This window comes from Rhodnius prolixus, unplaced genomic scaffold (genome assembly GCF_049639745.1).
Source record: "Rhodnius prolixus isolate KJV_2025 unplaced genomic scaffold, Rpr scaffold_3, whole genome shotgun sequence".
NCBI lineage: Eukaryota > Metazoa > Arthropoda > Insecta > Hemiptera > Reduviidae > Rhodnius > Rhodnius prolixus.
In genome coordinates this window covers 51,152,117-51,165,464 of record NW_027411603.1, presented here as the reverse complement: position 1 = coordinate 51,165,464, position 13,348 = coordinate 51,152,117, and the positions used below count along the sequence as shown (strand labels likewise).

The 13,348-nt window shown below is 36.2% G+C and overlaps 1 protein-coding gene across 1 annotated transcript in view; it reads right to left on the bottom strand.

Annotated features, from left to right (window-relative positions):
• Positions 1 to 6,678, bottom strand: part of LOC141452745 (uncharacterized) — a gene marked incomplete at its 5' end in the record, with an annotated part of 68,641 nt that extends 61,963 nt beyond the window's left edge. Inside the window, one exon of the mRNA XM_074125144.1 lies at positions 6,567 to 6,678. Within this exon, the coding sequence (XP_073981245.1) occupies positions 6,567 to 6,678 (112 nt within the window). The remainder of the gene's footprint in view (positions 1 to 6,566) is intronic.
• Between the last annotated feature and the right edge of the window lie 6,670 nt (positions 6,679 to 13,348).

The window sequence follows — 13,348 nt, the reverse complement described above, 5'->3', positions numbered from 1 at the left end:
CAGACTTCCGAGACACAATATTGGGCCACAATTTGTTTTTCTCAACGACAATGCCCGCCCTCACCGCGCCAGATGTGTTCTTGAAGAAATTCGTCGTCTCGGCATTACCCACTTACCACTGCCAGCACTATAACCAGACCTAAACCCAATAGAGAAACATTTGGGAAAATTTTCAGAGACGACTAAATAACCATCAGCCCCAACCCAGGAACACTGGAGAGCTTGCTAACGTTTTAACGTTACTATGGGGAAGAAATTCCGCAAGAAGAAATAGCTGCCGTTATTTTGAGTATGGCAGACCGTTGTTCAGCTGTTCAGAGAGTAAGAGGAGGCTACACCAGGTACTGAAAAACTAAACTATTAATTGGATTAACAAAATAAAAATTGTGGAAAAACCAGTGGAGATGTTTTCCACAATTTGTTAGGCGACACTCACGGCTTTTGTTAAATCCTGTTTTATCTTTGTTTTCAAAAGTTTTATTTCTGAAAGATAATGTGGTATTAAAAGACAAATGAAGCAACTTTTATTTTAAAAAATATATAACTCTTTCTGTCTTTTTTTGATCTTTTTATTGCAATTCCTCAGCAACTTTTGAGTAGTATTTATTACAAATAAAGAATTGTAAATAATAGAAATTATTCCCCCATTGTTTTTTAAAGAATTTCAAAGAAAAACTTTAAATTAAGAAGTACTGGCCGTAATGAAAAAGAGACACTAGTTAGTAGTAGATTGTGCTGGCTAAGTATTTTAATAAGGTAAACAAAGAGAAGTGGTATTCTCTCTCTTGACTAACGTAGTCCTTTTGTTTTGTGAGTTCACTTCTATTCTTTAGAAGACAATCCATTACTGCAGGGGTCTTATTTTGTAAACAAACACTAGCATTGTTGTTAAATAATAAATAAAAGAAGTAATATAAAAATTCAGAAGAACATTTTACATTGTATTTTTAGTTGTCCATTTTTGTATTTACATATTTTTAATTTTATTTTTGTTACTTTCACTGGCTAGTTAAGGAAAGTATGGTGAACGTGTACAAATTTTTGGAATTTACGTTTTTACATTTTACGTTTTTACATTTTACGTTTTTACGTTTTACGTTTTTACGTTTTACGTTTTTACGTTTTACGTTTTTACGTTTTTACGTTTTACGTTTTTACGTTTTACGTTTTTACCGGAAGTATCTAATTTAAGTTAACAGTAAGCCGGAAAATGAACTCAATATTGTGTTTGTGTGTGTGTGTTTTTGTGTGTAAACAAAATATCTCATAAACTGAAAAAAAAAAAAATCTCAAGGGGGGAAGCTATCGATCGGAATCTCTCCAACCGGAAGTACCACGTTTCTGAGCGAATTTTTTTTTCCCACTGTTTTCAGATTTTCTCTCTCTCTCTCAAAAAAAATGGCTCTTTAACGACTTTCTTTGAGCTTTAAACTTTCAATTTGAGCCATTTTTACCCCCTCCCCCTCCCCCGGGGGGGAATACGTTTTACGGGTGCAGGAGCTTTTGTGTCCAACGTATTTTGAGTCAATCTTAAAATAAATTTTTTTTAAAAAAAAATCTATTTTTCGTAAAAGTTGTACTTTCGGTGGTAGAATTTTCTTTAGAGTGAAAAGTTCAATTCCTCACACTATCATTCCTCCTCCTTTACAATGGGAACCCCCCCCTAAAATCCTAGGCCAAAAAAGGGGACCTTAATTGATTTATCCCAGAAAAAATTAAAAAAAAAATGAGATTAAAAATTGTTGGCCAACCTGATTATTATAATGTTTAAAGAAGATCGTAGTCTTCATTTCCGGTAGAGGAATTTGGAGGAAGTTACAGTCGCGGGTCCTAAGGTGGATCCAATTCCAAGTAATAAGTTTCATTTTTCGGCGATTTTTGTTTGCCTTACAGATGTTATTTTGAACAAAATCACACACGTACGAAGACCACAGATATTTCCTGTGCGTAAAATAAATTTAAAAATTTGTCATAGTAAAGCGGAAGTTGAAAATTTGTTCCAAGAATTATCCACAAATAATTATTTTTAACTCAAATTAAAAAAAGAAAACGTTGCCCACTAATAAGATTGGTTATGAAAACCGGAACCTTTTACATCGTTTTAAGGACACGTCACTGGTTTAATGCTAAGTTTAACAATGTTACAATTAGAGAATATCGTGAGAGAGGGAATATTTATCGATGAGAAAAATCAAGCCGCGAGCAGGCTGAAAAAGAGAGAATATCGCAGCACTAAGCACTGAAAAAGGCTGATTCTCACTCTCTATCTCTCTCTCTGCAAATTCAATTCCATTGCCCAGACACCGCCAGCTTGATGAAATACCTTATCAGGTGTTCCGCGTCACTTAATACACCCATTACTTGAATAGCTGTGAAGGTTTTGATGAGAGAACATTATTAAACCAGATACTCGGTGGTTTTGGCGAAGTGTTTGAAGTTTTGGAGCTTCATATAGATTTCCCTTTTTTTTAAACATAAAACATGCCTAGGCAGCTCCAGCTCGTGTGAGCCAATTTAGTGGCCTGTTTGAACGGAAATTGATTTGAACACAATTACCAAACAGGGCGTATGGAAAATTCCGGCGATTTATTGTTCCGCATGGAAGGTTACAACCTTCAAGGTTAGAACACGTATTTGTGGAAATAAGAACAAGGAAAAAATTAGCTATGCGGTTAGCGTACTGGACTCCCACGCGGAGGACCCGGGTTCGAATCCAGCTGCTGTCCCTTAGATTTTCTCTTCCTAGGAGCTTCTTACAGCTCACTGTCCGGTGATGGGTAGTGTTGTCTGTAACGAGAGAACCTTGTCCGGAGGCCGGCAGTGCACTGAAAAAAGCTCCGGGCGCCAATAACCTTAGATGTTGACGCGCCTTAAATCATAAAAAAAAAAAAGAACAAGTCTAAACCAAGCTAACTGAAAAGAAAAATGACGTAAATGTAAGGAAAAGCGCGCTTTCCCCAATTACAGCTTTTCCTACTTACACTCTGACATCCCTTGAAGGGCCTGAGCCTCAGCCAATATATGTATATTTGGCTGACCCGTTACAATAGTTTTTAGTCGTTACCCTCGTTGCACAACCCCTAACCTGTGAACGTCTAGGATTTTCTGTAGAAATTAACTCCCTTAGCTATAATCCCAGCGCGCTCTGACCCCTCAAGGTAGTGGGAGTACAAGGATTAAAGGAAAACAGATAAGGGACCGGAGATGGAGAATGGGGGATAAGAAAGGGCCTGGGTGAAAGGTCAGCCGGACAGCTGTCCCTTTTAGTCGCCTCTTACCGCAAGCGGTAAATACTGTGGACCTAGTCTAACCCTAGAACTACCAGGGGTAAGCACACCTTTCGGGGATCACTATCAGGACGCCTGGTCCGACTTCTGGACAGAGATTCACCTCCAATTAAAATTGGTACAAGCGTAAGTCTAGATTTACATGATCCTGGCAACCGTGCCAATCATGACAGCTTCGGTAGCTTTAACAAAACGAGATGAACAGCTTCTTGGAGCATTCTTCTTTTCACGATGTGTTCGAAAAAACTGGGTTAAAGTGAATTAAAAGCAGGTTAAGATTGATGGCTGGCCCCCCGTTTAAAAAAAAAATAATTCTAATGTACTTTTAATATCTATTTGGGCCACTTTAAATGCCGAAATTTTTAGCGTGAAATTAGAATTAGAGGTAACAAAGATGATCAAGATTTGAATTCGCGTCATCTTAAGGTAAATAGTTTTTAATCGTCAGATTTGAAGGCATCATCAGAGCAGAGAGGTTTGGCGACTGAAGTCTGAGAAGAAGAATGAGAAGCTGATAAGTCTAGGCCTGGACTATTGACAGAATCTTTTCCAGCTTATCAAATTATTGTGGTGCCGAAGGAAGCCATAAATCTTGTATAATAGGGGGGTTGTACTCATGGTGTTGAACTCTGCAGAATTCTGCTATACCATTGGATATTATCAGCAGTAACTTACCACCAGGGTATAAACTAGATATAGACCTATTCGTAAATGATGTAGTTTGAGGTGTGAGTGAGACGTGCGTGTGTATGTGGAGACTGTAATCGTGAAGAAAAGAAAGATTGGCGTAGGATGTGCCCAACTAGCTGGAGTACTGGTGACCCATTTTCAGCTGAGACCTAAATAATTCAGCAGTTTGGCTGTGACTTATCGTCTCATAACAACATGCACGTCAACATACTCGTACTTTTATGTTGATAAATATGGTAATTAACGTTTTATCAGCAACATTGGTGGGCGTTAAGTGTTTTTTACCAAATAGTCTCGAGAGTATATAATCTTTAGCCGGAAATAGTTCTTTACTAAAGGGATTTTCACTGTTTTGAAGTTTTCTCGAAAAATTGTACGTACGCGATTTTCACGTCAGGTGAAAATTCAATATGATAAAAATATTTGGTGTACGAAAAAAAAAAATTGAGGATAGCAGAAAAAGTCATGGGAGTACTTATTTCAGGGTTATTGGGGTTTTATAGGGGTCTTAATAACGATTGTAAAATTTGTTGCCTTCATGTTAATTTATATAACCCAAAACAGAACATATTTTTTAATTTAATGACGTATTTTTGTACAACCAAAAGCTGTAAACCTTGTTATGATGCAGAATCTTTATCTAATAAAGTTATTAGCCTCTTTAATTAATCAACTTTAACATGCTTCATTAAGTTAATGGAGTCGTTTAGATGAGCTTGTTTTTTGTTTTTTTTTGTTAGTGTGTGACGTTCATTCGATCTATGTGTGTGTTGGGGGGGGGGGGGGGGGTAGGAGAACAAGGTCTGACTTTATCGCCATTCGATACGCCTATTCGATAAACTTACTTCCAGTCCAGACTGTACCTTTGCCATCATGTTGTCCAATTTGGACATTTAGGGCTCCTACTTCCTATTTGTTTACTCCTGATACCTATATCGTTTAATTACTTCTATAAGTAATGCTTCACGGTTTGTGATTATATAAACTGAAAGCTCCTATTGAATATGATTAACCTCTATGCCACAATTACTACTTTGTCCTTCTAATTCGGGTATTTCGATGGCTCTTCTTGTATAGAACACAAAAGAACCTCTAGAATTATAGTAAAAAAAAGTGGTTATGAGTATTTCACCGCAGCTTGTTTATTTATTTGCTCTTTACGTCCCCTTAGTAACACAGGAAAAAATGATCTTGATTTTTTTTTTTAAACTTTTATTGGAATTTATTACTGCAACAATTGTTGCAACAAGCAAATGTGGTACCTGATAAAAAAAAATTAAAAAATACGTGAAAATCACGAGTGGAGAAGGTACCTAGTGCTTTGCTTATACTGCTCTCACGATAAGAGTAGATCACGAGGCCATCTTCTCTTCAATCTCTTTAGAGGATTACCTGGAGTAATGTGGAGGAAGATAGGTGTTCTATGAGAGGGGGTTAGGATGAGCTGCTGTAGAGTGGAATGAAATTTTAAGAAAACGAGTGTTAGCAAGATCTGTAATGAAAGGGATTTTGAGCTCATTATGGATAGTGGTGAGGTTAGATACAATAGAACGGAGCGTTAAGAAGTTTTCGAAGTATTTTTAGACTGTAATGTCTGGGAGGCGTAGTGAGTTGGAACGGTTCAATCGATCCCCATACTTTGATGACGTATTAAATCGTCAATATTAAGTTACCACTGTAAAAAAAAAAATTAATGTTGTGGTAGTTAATGAGTTGCAGTAAATAGAAAACTCAATATTGTAACGAAGTTGACCTGGGCAGAGAAGAAAGGCCTAGATTGTTCTAGGGGTTGAGCGACCAAAGTCGGTAACATGCCGCCACTGTGTGAACAAAAGGCCGGTCTCTACCTGAGCCAGAGGAGAAAGGGCTAGATTGTTGTAGGAGTTTAGTGACCGTAGCCTGTAACGGACCACCGCTGTGTAAAAGCCAGCTAAGAGAAAGGCTCCAGTTGGGGTGGTGGCAGTATGTGTTTTCCCAGCCAGTGATTGACAGGTAGGAGTGAGACAGACAATTGGAGGAGGCGGCCCCAGTTGGGGGTGGTGGCAGTATGTGTTTTCCAGCCAATGAGCGGCAGGTGGGAGCAAGGCAGACGGAGTTGGAGTGTGACAGAAGGTTGGAGGAGGGCAGACACAGCTGGAGAAGTCAGTTTTTTAGTCAAGTTTTCGAATAAGTTAGTTTTGAGTTAGTCTTTGAGGGACAGTTTGGAGAGACACTTTGGAAGCGACAGTTTTGAGAGAGTCAGTGTTGCGGAGTGCTTCAAAGTTAGCTAGTCAGGCAGTTAGTCAGTTGTGTAGCAGAGTCTAGCGCAATTTGGGGCAGTGCGGACCAGTGGTCAGTCGTGGAACAGTTTTGTGGCGTTACGTAGTGAGTAAGTAACAGTAAACTGTTGTGACTGTTGTAAATGGTGACTGTAATGAATAGCGTTAGTTGCTAGTAAATGTTAATGTGAGTAAAGGTAATGTGTTAATAAATCAGGTTGTTTGGTCTTTGTAAACAAACGCGGTAAGTGGACTGTATAGAATAGGGTGTAGTTCTTAATGCGGGCAATCAAATGAAATTATACAAATAAAATGAAATAATAAAGCTTACCTTCCAAGATGTGGACACTGGCGTGACAAAGCTCTAAGGAAATGGAAACCCCAAAGGGAAAAGAGAGTCGACTCCCCCACCCCCTGGCCACAGATACCTTTATGAGCGTAGATTATGTCCTCTTGACTAAAGGCGAGCTAATTGAAGGCCAAATAGGCGTTAATATTCTTTATAGCGGTGAACGTGCGGTGTAGCGAGAATAGCGGAAAACGGAAAACACTTCCGTACGAGTGCCAGAGAACAAACGTGACGAACAGACTGCGGTAAAACGAAGAGAGAAACTGAAAGGGGACTGCACAGAGCAATGAGCAGCCGGGAACTGTCGTAAGCACGACAACTGCCGAGTTCGATGCGTGCGATGCGGTTAGCATACATTGGAGGACAGAAAGGAGTTAAAACTGAGACGAAATACAGGTATTACTTACAAATTTAGCGAGTTTTATTATTTATCAAACCCACATATTAAATTAACTAGTGGCAGGCACTAGTTATAGTCGTGAAGTTTTTAGTAAAAAGATAGGAAAACTTTACAATATTAATAATTAATTCGTAAAGTTTCGTCGGATTCGACACGATGGAATACTCAAAACCGGAAATACCATTATATTGAATAAATTGTTCAATTTTCTCTCTCACTCTAAAATGACGTGATTAATTTTCATTAAAATATTAACGAGGTTTAAACTTATTGCTAAAATTAGGAGTTTAAGTTAATAGATACTGAGACCTTTCTTTTTATAAGTCGTCTATTCGGTTGAAGATCTATTGAAAAAAAAAGAAGTTTGTTGAATGAATGTTGTTGAATGGGGGTTTTTAGGACGTCCTACAATTTCTTGTAAAGTACTTTTATTTTAACTGAAATTATACTAAAAGCTAACCTTTAGTTAAGCTAAGTTTGAAGAAAAAAACCTTGGAAAGTTTTCTGTTAAGTTGTTAAAATATAATTCAGCATATTAAACTACCTTTCTCAAAAGACGGTTAATAATTTTAATTAAAACTTTTTGCCTTATTTACAAAGTACCCCCATCAAAAAAAAGTAAAGATATTAACATTATTCTTGGGAATGAACGCTCTCACTTCATTGTATGGGAAGATGTTCATATAATATTTCTCAGAATAATTCAGTATAACCTAACCTTAAGCTATATAACAGCTTTGTTTGCTTAGCATTACAGAGAACGCTCTCTAGCCGGTGTTCAGTGTACTCGCTCTAATGAGCAACGTTTCAACTAGAATGCGCTCTCTACGCACTACCAAGTGAAATTAGTAAATATAGACTTTGTATAATAAACTTTCATCTCTCACTTCCAATTTAATTCTGTTTTATCTGTTTTAACTCTGAAATTGGACTTTTGTTTACTTCTATTTTATTGCTCATAAAAACAATGGCGTATTTTAGCGTACATTTACTTTTTACAAACATTTTTATTAAAAAAGTATTTAACACTTTTAATAATTTTTTAACACCTTAAAGAGTTTAATTGTATTTATAAAGTAATCGCCTATTTTTTTCAGGCGGGGCTTAACGTTCAACTACTAATTAGGTGCCGTGGACGGAGGCGACTAGCAAACATACTTTACTATAAATTTCTCATATTAACCATTAAATAAAATTCAAGGCCTAGACCGGGGGAATCGAACCCACTAAACCAACAATACATCTTAGCTTTGCGGGTCTAGCCTATAAGCGCCTAACATACTTTACTGCAAATTTTTCATATTAAACACATTAAATAAAATCCAAGGCCTAGACCGGGGGAATCGAACCCACTAAACCAACAATACATCTTAGCTTTGCGGGTCTAGCCTATAAGCGCCTAACATACTTTACTGCAAATTACTCATATTAACCATTAAATAAAATCCAAGGCCTAGACCGGGGGAATCGAACCCACTAAACCAACAATACATCTTAGCTTTGCGGGTCTAGCCTATAACCGCCTAACATACTTTACTATAAATTTCCCATATTAACCATTAAATAAAATGTGCCGGAAAGGCAAAAGTGAACAATATTAGATTATTTTGAGCTAATTACAAAAATTTTTCCCCCGCCTTATTTGTAATACGTATTTACAACTAGTTACAACAAAATGTAACAAGTAAATTTGATAATTACCAGTAGTTTACTAAAGATAATACGTGATACGTTTTACTGAAACTCAAATTCTATCGATTTAAACGGGGGCCACAAGTTTAATGTTGCGGTAAACCATTGTTTGTCCGTTTAAACTTTGATGTATGACGTCATGTGGTTTGTAGCTGCCAACTATGACGTTACAAACCAAACATACTGATGACCATGTTACATCATCACTAATTATGTATGAGCTCATCTCTTGTGATGTTTGCAGAGAGAACACAATGTACACGTGCCCTTTTCCAAGTCTATTGGGAGATTAATTGTGTAGAGCCATTGTACATTCATGATAATTATTCATGGCAATCAAATTATGTTCCGTTTCCGTTTTGATAGTTGGTCTTCTTTCGTTACAGACAAACAAATATTTTGGCGTCTCCTTTAACTTTTATCCTTTTGAAAGGAGATCTTTCTATGGCAAGTTTAAGCATGTTTGTATGGTGTAGGTACACAAGGAAAGATCTCTCTTTTTGAGGGATGCGAGAGGTATGGAGTTGGTCGTCATGGCGACAGGTATCGACGCATCATCCTTCCCTCTATACTTGGAGATGATAGCAAAACATTTACCCTTAATACTCCCAAATTATATTTCTTTTTCCCCATTTTCTTCTCCTTTTTAATTTTTATTCTCGCCTATCCCTGGTAGTAGGGGGAAGATTCTCCCCTAGGGACGTTGCAGATTTCTTTGCGATCTTGAATCTACACCGCAAATATCCATTTTGAGATCCCATGAGTGAGTGTGTGTTCCATCAGCGGAAGTGCCGCGCCACTTTACGGAGTTTTCACTCTTCTGTGATTTCCTCTTCTAAAAAAAATATACCATTTCATGATAATGCGTAAATTTATAATAATCCTAGACAATTTTAGTAATAAATTATATAAGTAGGGAAGGTGCCACGGTGGCCGAGCGGTTAAGAGGCTAGACCCGCAAAGCTAAGATGTATTGCTGGTTTAGTGGGTTCGATTCCCCTGGTCTAGGCCTTGGATTTTATTTAATGGTTAATATGAGAAATTTATAGTAAAGTATGTTAGGCAGTTATAGGCTTGACCCGCAATGCTAAGATGTATTGTTGGTTTAGCAGATTCGATTCCCGGTGTCTAGGCCTTGGATTTTATTTAATGGTTAATAAAAGAGATTTACAGTTAAGTATGTTTGCTAGTCGCCTCCGCCCTCGACATCTAATTGGTAGTTGGACGTAAAGCTCTGCCTGAAGAAATAGGCGATTACTTTACTTAACTACTCGTATTTATACTATTTTATTTATTTTATTTTAAACTAACATAAATTATGTTAATTTAACTAGACATACAACTAATCGTAGATGTTGACGTGCTTTAAAAATAATTTTTACATAACGGCGTTAGAACTGTAAGAGTGATGGTAAGAGAGTGTCGTGTGAGTGTCACAGCAGATTGTGTTCACTTCCTCTCACTTGCATTAACAGGAAGTATTGCAATAGAGGGCGCTCTCTATCAAGTATTGTAAAAAATAGAATCCATTTCCGTCTAATTAATAATTAATTATTAATTATTTACGTTTAATTAATAATTAATTATTAATTATTTACGTTTAATTAATAATTAATTATTAATTATTTACGTTTAATTATTTACGTCTAATTTATTTATTTACATTTAATTATTTCATTAAATAGGTTAAATAAAAAAATCCATTTTATCGATTCCAAACGATTTCAATTTACTCATTGAGATAACATTTTTTACTCCCACTAGTATTTAATCGATTTTCTCAAATACTTGAACATGAATGTTGTTTACCACAACCTACATGATTGTGTAATTAAATGTTGTTAATTAATTATGTAATCTAAACACAGATAATAATGTTTTCTTCAAATATACAATATATATTTATTTATTTTATTTTTAAATATCTCATTAAAAATTAGGCTAAATTCCAAACATTATCAATTTGATTAAAAAAAACAAAAAAAAAACACAAATCTGCTTTAGAAGTCTCTGCTCATATTGCATCATATAATTAGTTTTAATTTTTTTTATTTTTAAATTTTTTGGCGCGACAACATGTGAGGTCATTGGCGCCCAATGCTTTTTTTCAGTGCCATGCCGAGTTCAGTGTTCTCTCGTCACAGACACCAGACTGTGAGCAGTAATGAGAGGAAATCGTAAGGGTTCGAACCCAGGATCTCCGTGTATTGGAATCCAGCATCAACATCTATGGTTATTGGCGCCCGGAGCTTTTTCCAGTGCACTGCCGGCCTCCGGACAGTGTTCTCTCGTTACAGACAACACTGTCCATCACCGGACAGTGAGCTGTAATAAGCTTCTAGAAAGAGAAAATCTATGGGTCAGCAGCTGGATTCAAACCCGGGACCTCCGCGTGGGTATTATTATTATTATTGTTCTTATGTGTGTTCTTGCTTTAGAGACAACACTGGCCATCACTATTTCTCAAAGGCTGCGAATAAGAATCGATTATATTACCCACTGAGCTAATTTTTACTAAAAAAAAAAAAAAAAAATTTGGGTGTCACACTCTCACGACTTCCTTTAATTATAATTAAACTAACAATTTTCAGACGTATTAATTTTTTAGTTGGTAAAACTGTATTTTAAAGTGATGACGTCTTAAAGGAAATGCACCTATTTAATCTAGAAAAGTACTAAACAAAAATTTCCCTTGTTAATAAAAGTTATGGATCCATGTCTAGGTACAACAGGAAGTTAGCAAAAGCCATCGGCCCCTACAGGGCTATATCCGGTTTGTGACATTCTCTTAACCAAAAACGCTCAATCATAGCCACTCAATCTTAGCGCTCCTTTAAGTCCTATAGGACCGTACATTGTACTAAAATGGTACTCTACAGGACAGCTAAATCCCCACCCACCCACTCTTCTCTTATAGATTTTCCTTAATCTTGAAAACAATGTGAGTAAAACGTATTCCATGAAGTGAAAAGAAAAATTGTTTTAAAGCCATTTTGAAAAAGAAAAGAAAGTAAGGTACTTCCGCTCTGCTCGCTGAGTCCCCTAAATGTTTCAGCTTCCGGTGATTTTCGTCTTTTAATATTTTGCTCACACACACACACAGATGATTTTTTTAAAAAACACTTCCGGCCTCATGGGACCTGAAAACAGAGATATTTCCGGTATTTGACACGTAAGAATAAAGAAAATGATCTAACGGATCTTAAATTTTTTCTCTCTTCCTAAAAAGCTTCATATAAAGCTCACTGTTCTTGAGTTATCTATAACGAAAGAACACTGTCCTGAGGCCGGCAGTGCACTAAAAAAAAAAAAGAAGGTCTACGTGTCTATGACCTCAGATTTTGATGCGTCTTAAATTAAATTTAAAAAAAAACAAAAAAATATCACGTGACTTTGATAATATTATGCGAAATATAATTTATCAATAATCAATGCTTATCAATCATGAGTAGATAATTAGTAGTTTTAATTTATCATTAATGGTATTTCCACAATTAGTTGTTTAAAGAAAAAACCGGCAAAAACAAAATATTTATAGTAAAAAAGGGTGAAAATCTTGTCAGCAAGTGTGGTGTGAGACGGATACGGATATATATAAATAATTGAAGTAAACAAAAAAAAAAGTAATTTTTAAAAGTAACCTCTGATGATGGCTGAAAGTTCGAAACAGGTCAAACAAGGATAAAAAAAAAAAAAATGGATAAAATCTGTGCTATTATCTTAACTCTCCAGACGTAACCAAAAATTTTCCTCAAACTATAAGTGAATGGAAAAATTTTTAGGGGAAAATCAGAAAAACTTTAAAAAGAAAAATAAATTGGTGTAAGACGATGTATTAAATGAGGGGGGCCACCAATTTCAAATTTCCAAAACTATATACAGCTGGCGGTGCTCAGCTGAGATCAAAGGAAACAAAATAAAATATTTTCTCCTTTTTAAAGCCCCTCAGAATCCCCGTTTTTAGCTTTTCCTTCCGGCCCCCACCACCACCGTCTCCTAGTGAATAATTAATCACCCGCAAGTTTTTTTTTTTTATTTTAATTTTCCAATTCATTTTATACTTTGTGTGTTTTTCCTAGCGCTTACACTTTTACAGCCAGAGTGATCTGTTTGCCCTATTTCGTTTATGCTGGACCGCGGTTTATGGGCAGCTCAGTTTTTTATGACCGGAAGCTACCGTCCGTGTTCACCTGCAGAGCATTCTCCCTCGTTCCGCTTACCCCTGCAATTTTACTAACATCAGAATTTCCACCATCCGTTTTGTACGTGGCTTTTTCTTTTATTCACCCAAAGTATATCCTCTAGTTTTGTTGATCTTCCAATTCTTCCGGTTTAAAATAAATAAACGTCTGAAAATAAAAATAAACACTCTTACGACTTACTCAGTTTACTGAAATAAAAAATAATACCTAATTTTTTATTATTTATTTTTTTTAGGCTGCCTTTACGTCCAACCACCACTACCAACAGTTGGTTTAAGTTAGAACCTTGGTAGTAGTAGTAGTAGTAGTAGTAGTAGTAGTAGTAGTAGTAGTAGTAGTAGTAGTAGTAGTAGTAGTAGTAGTAGTAGTAGTAGTAGTAGTAGTAGTAGTAAAACAGGAAGTCGTGTGAGTGTTCTCGCCATATTTATTTTTACAAGTGCGTCAGTTATTAAAACCGTCCGGTACTTTCT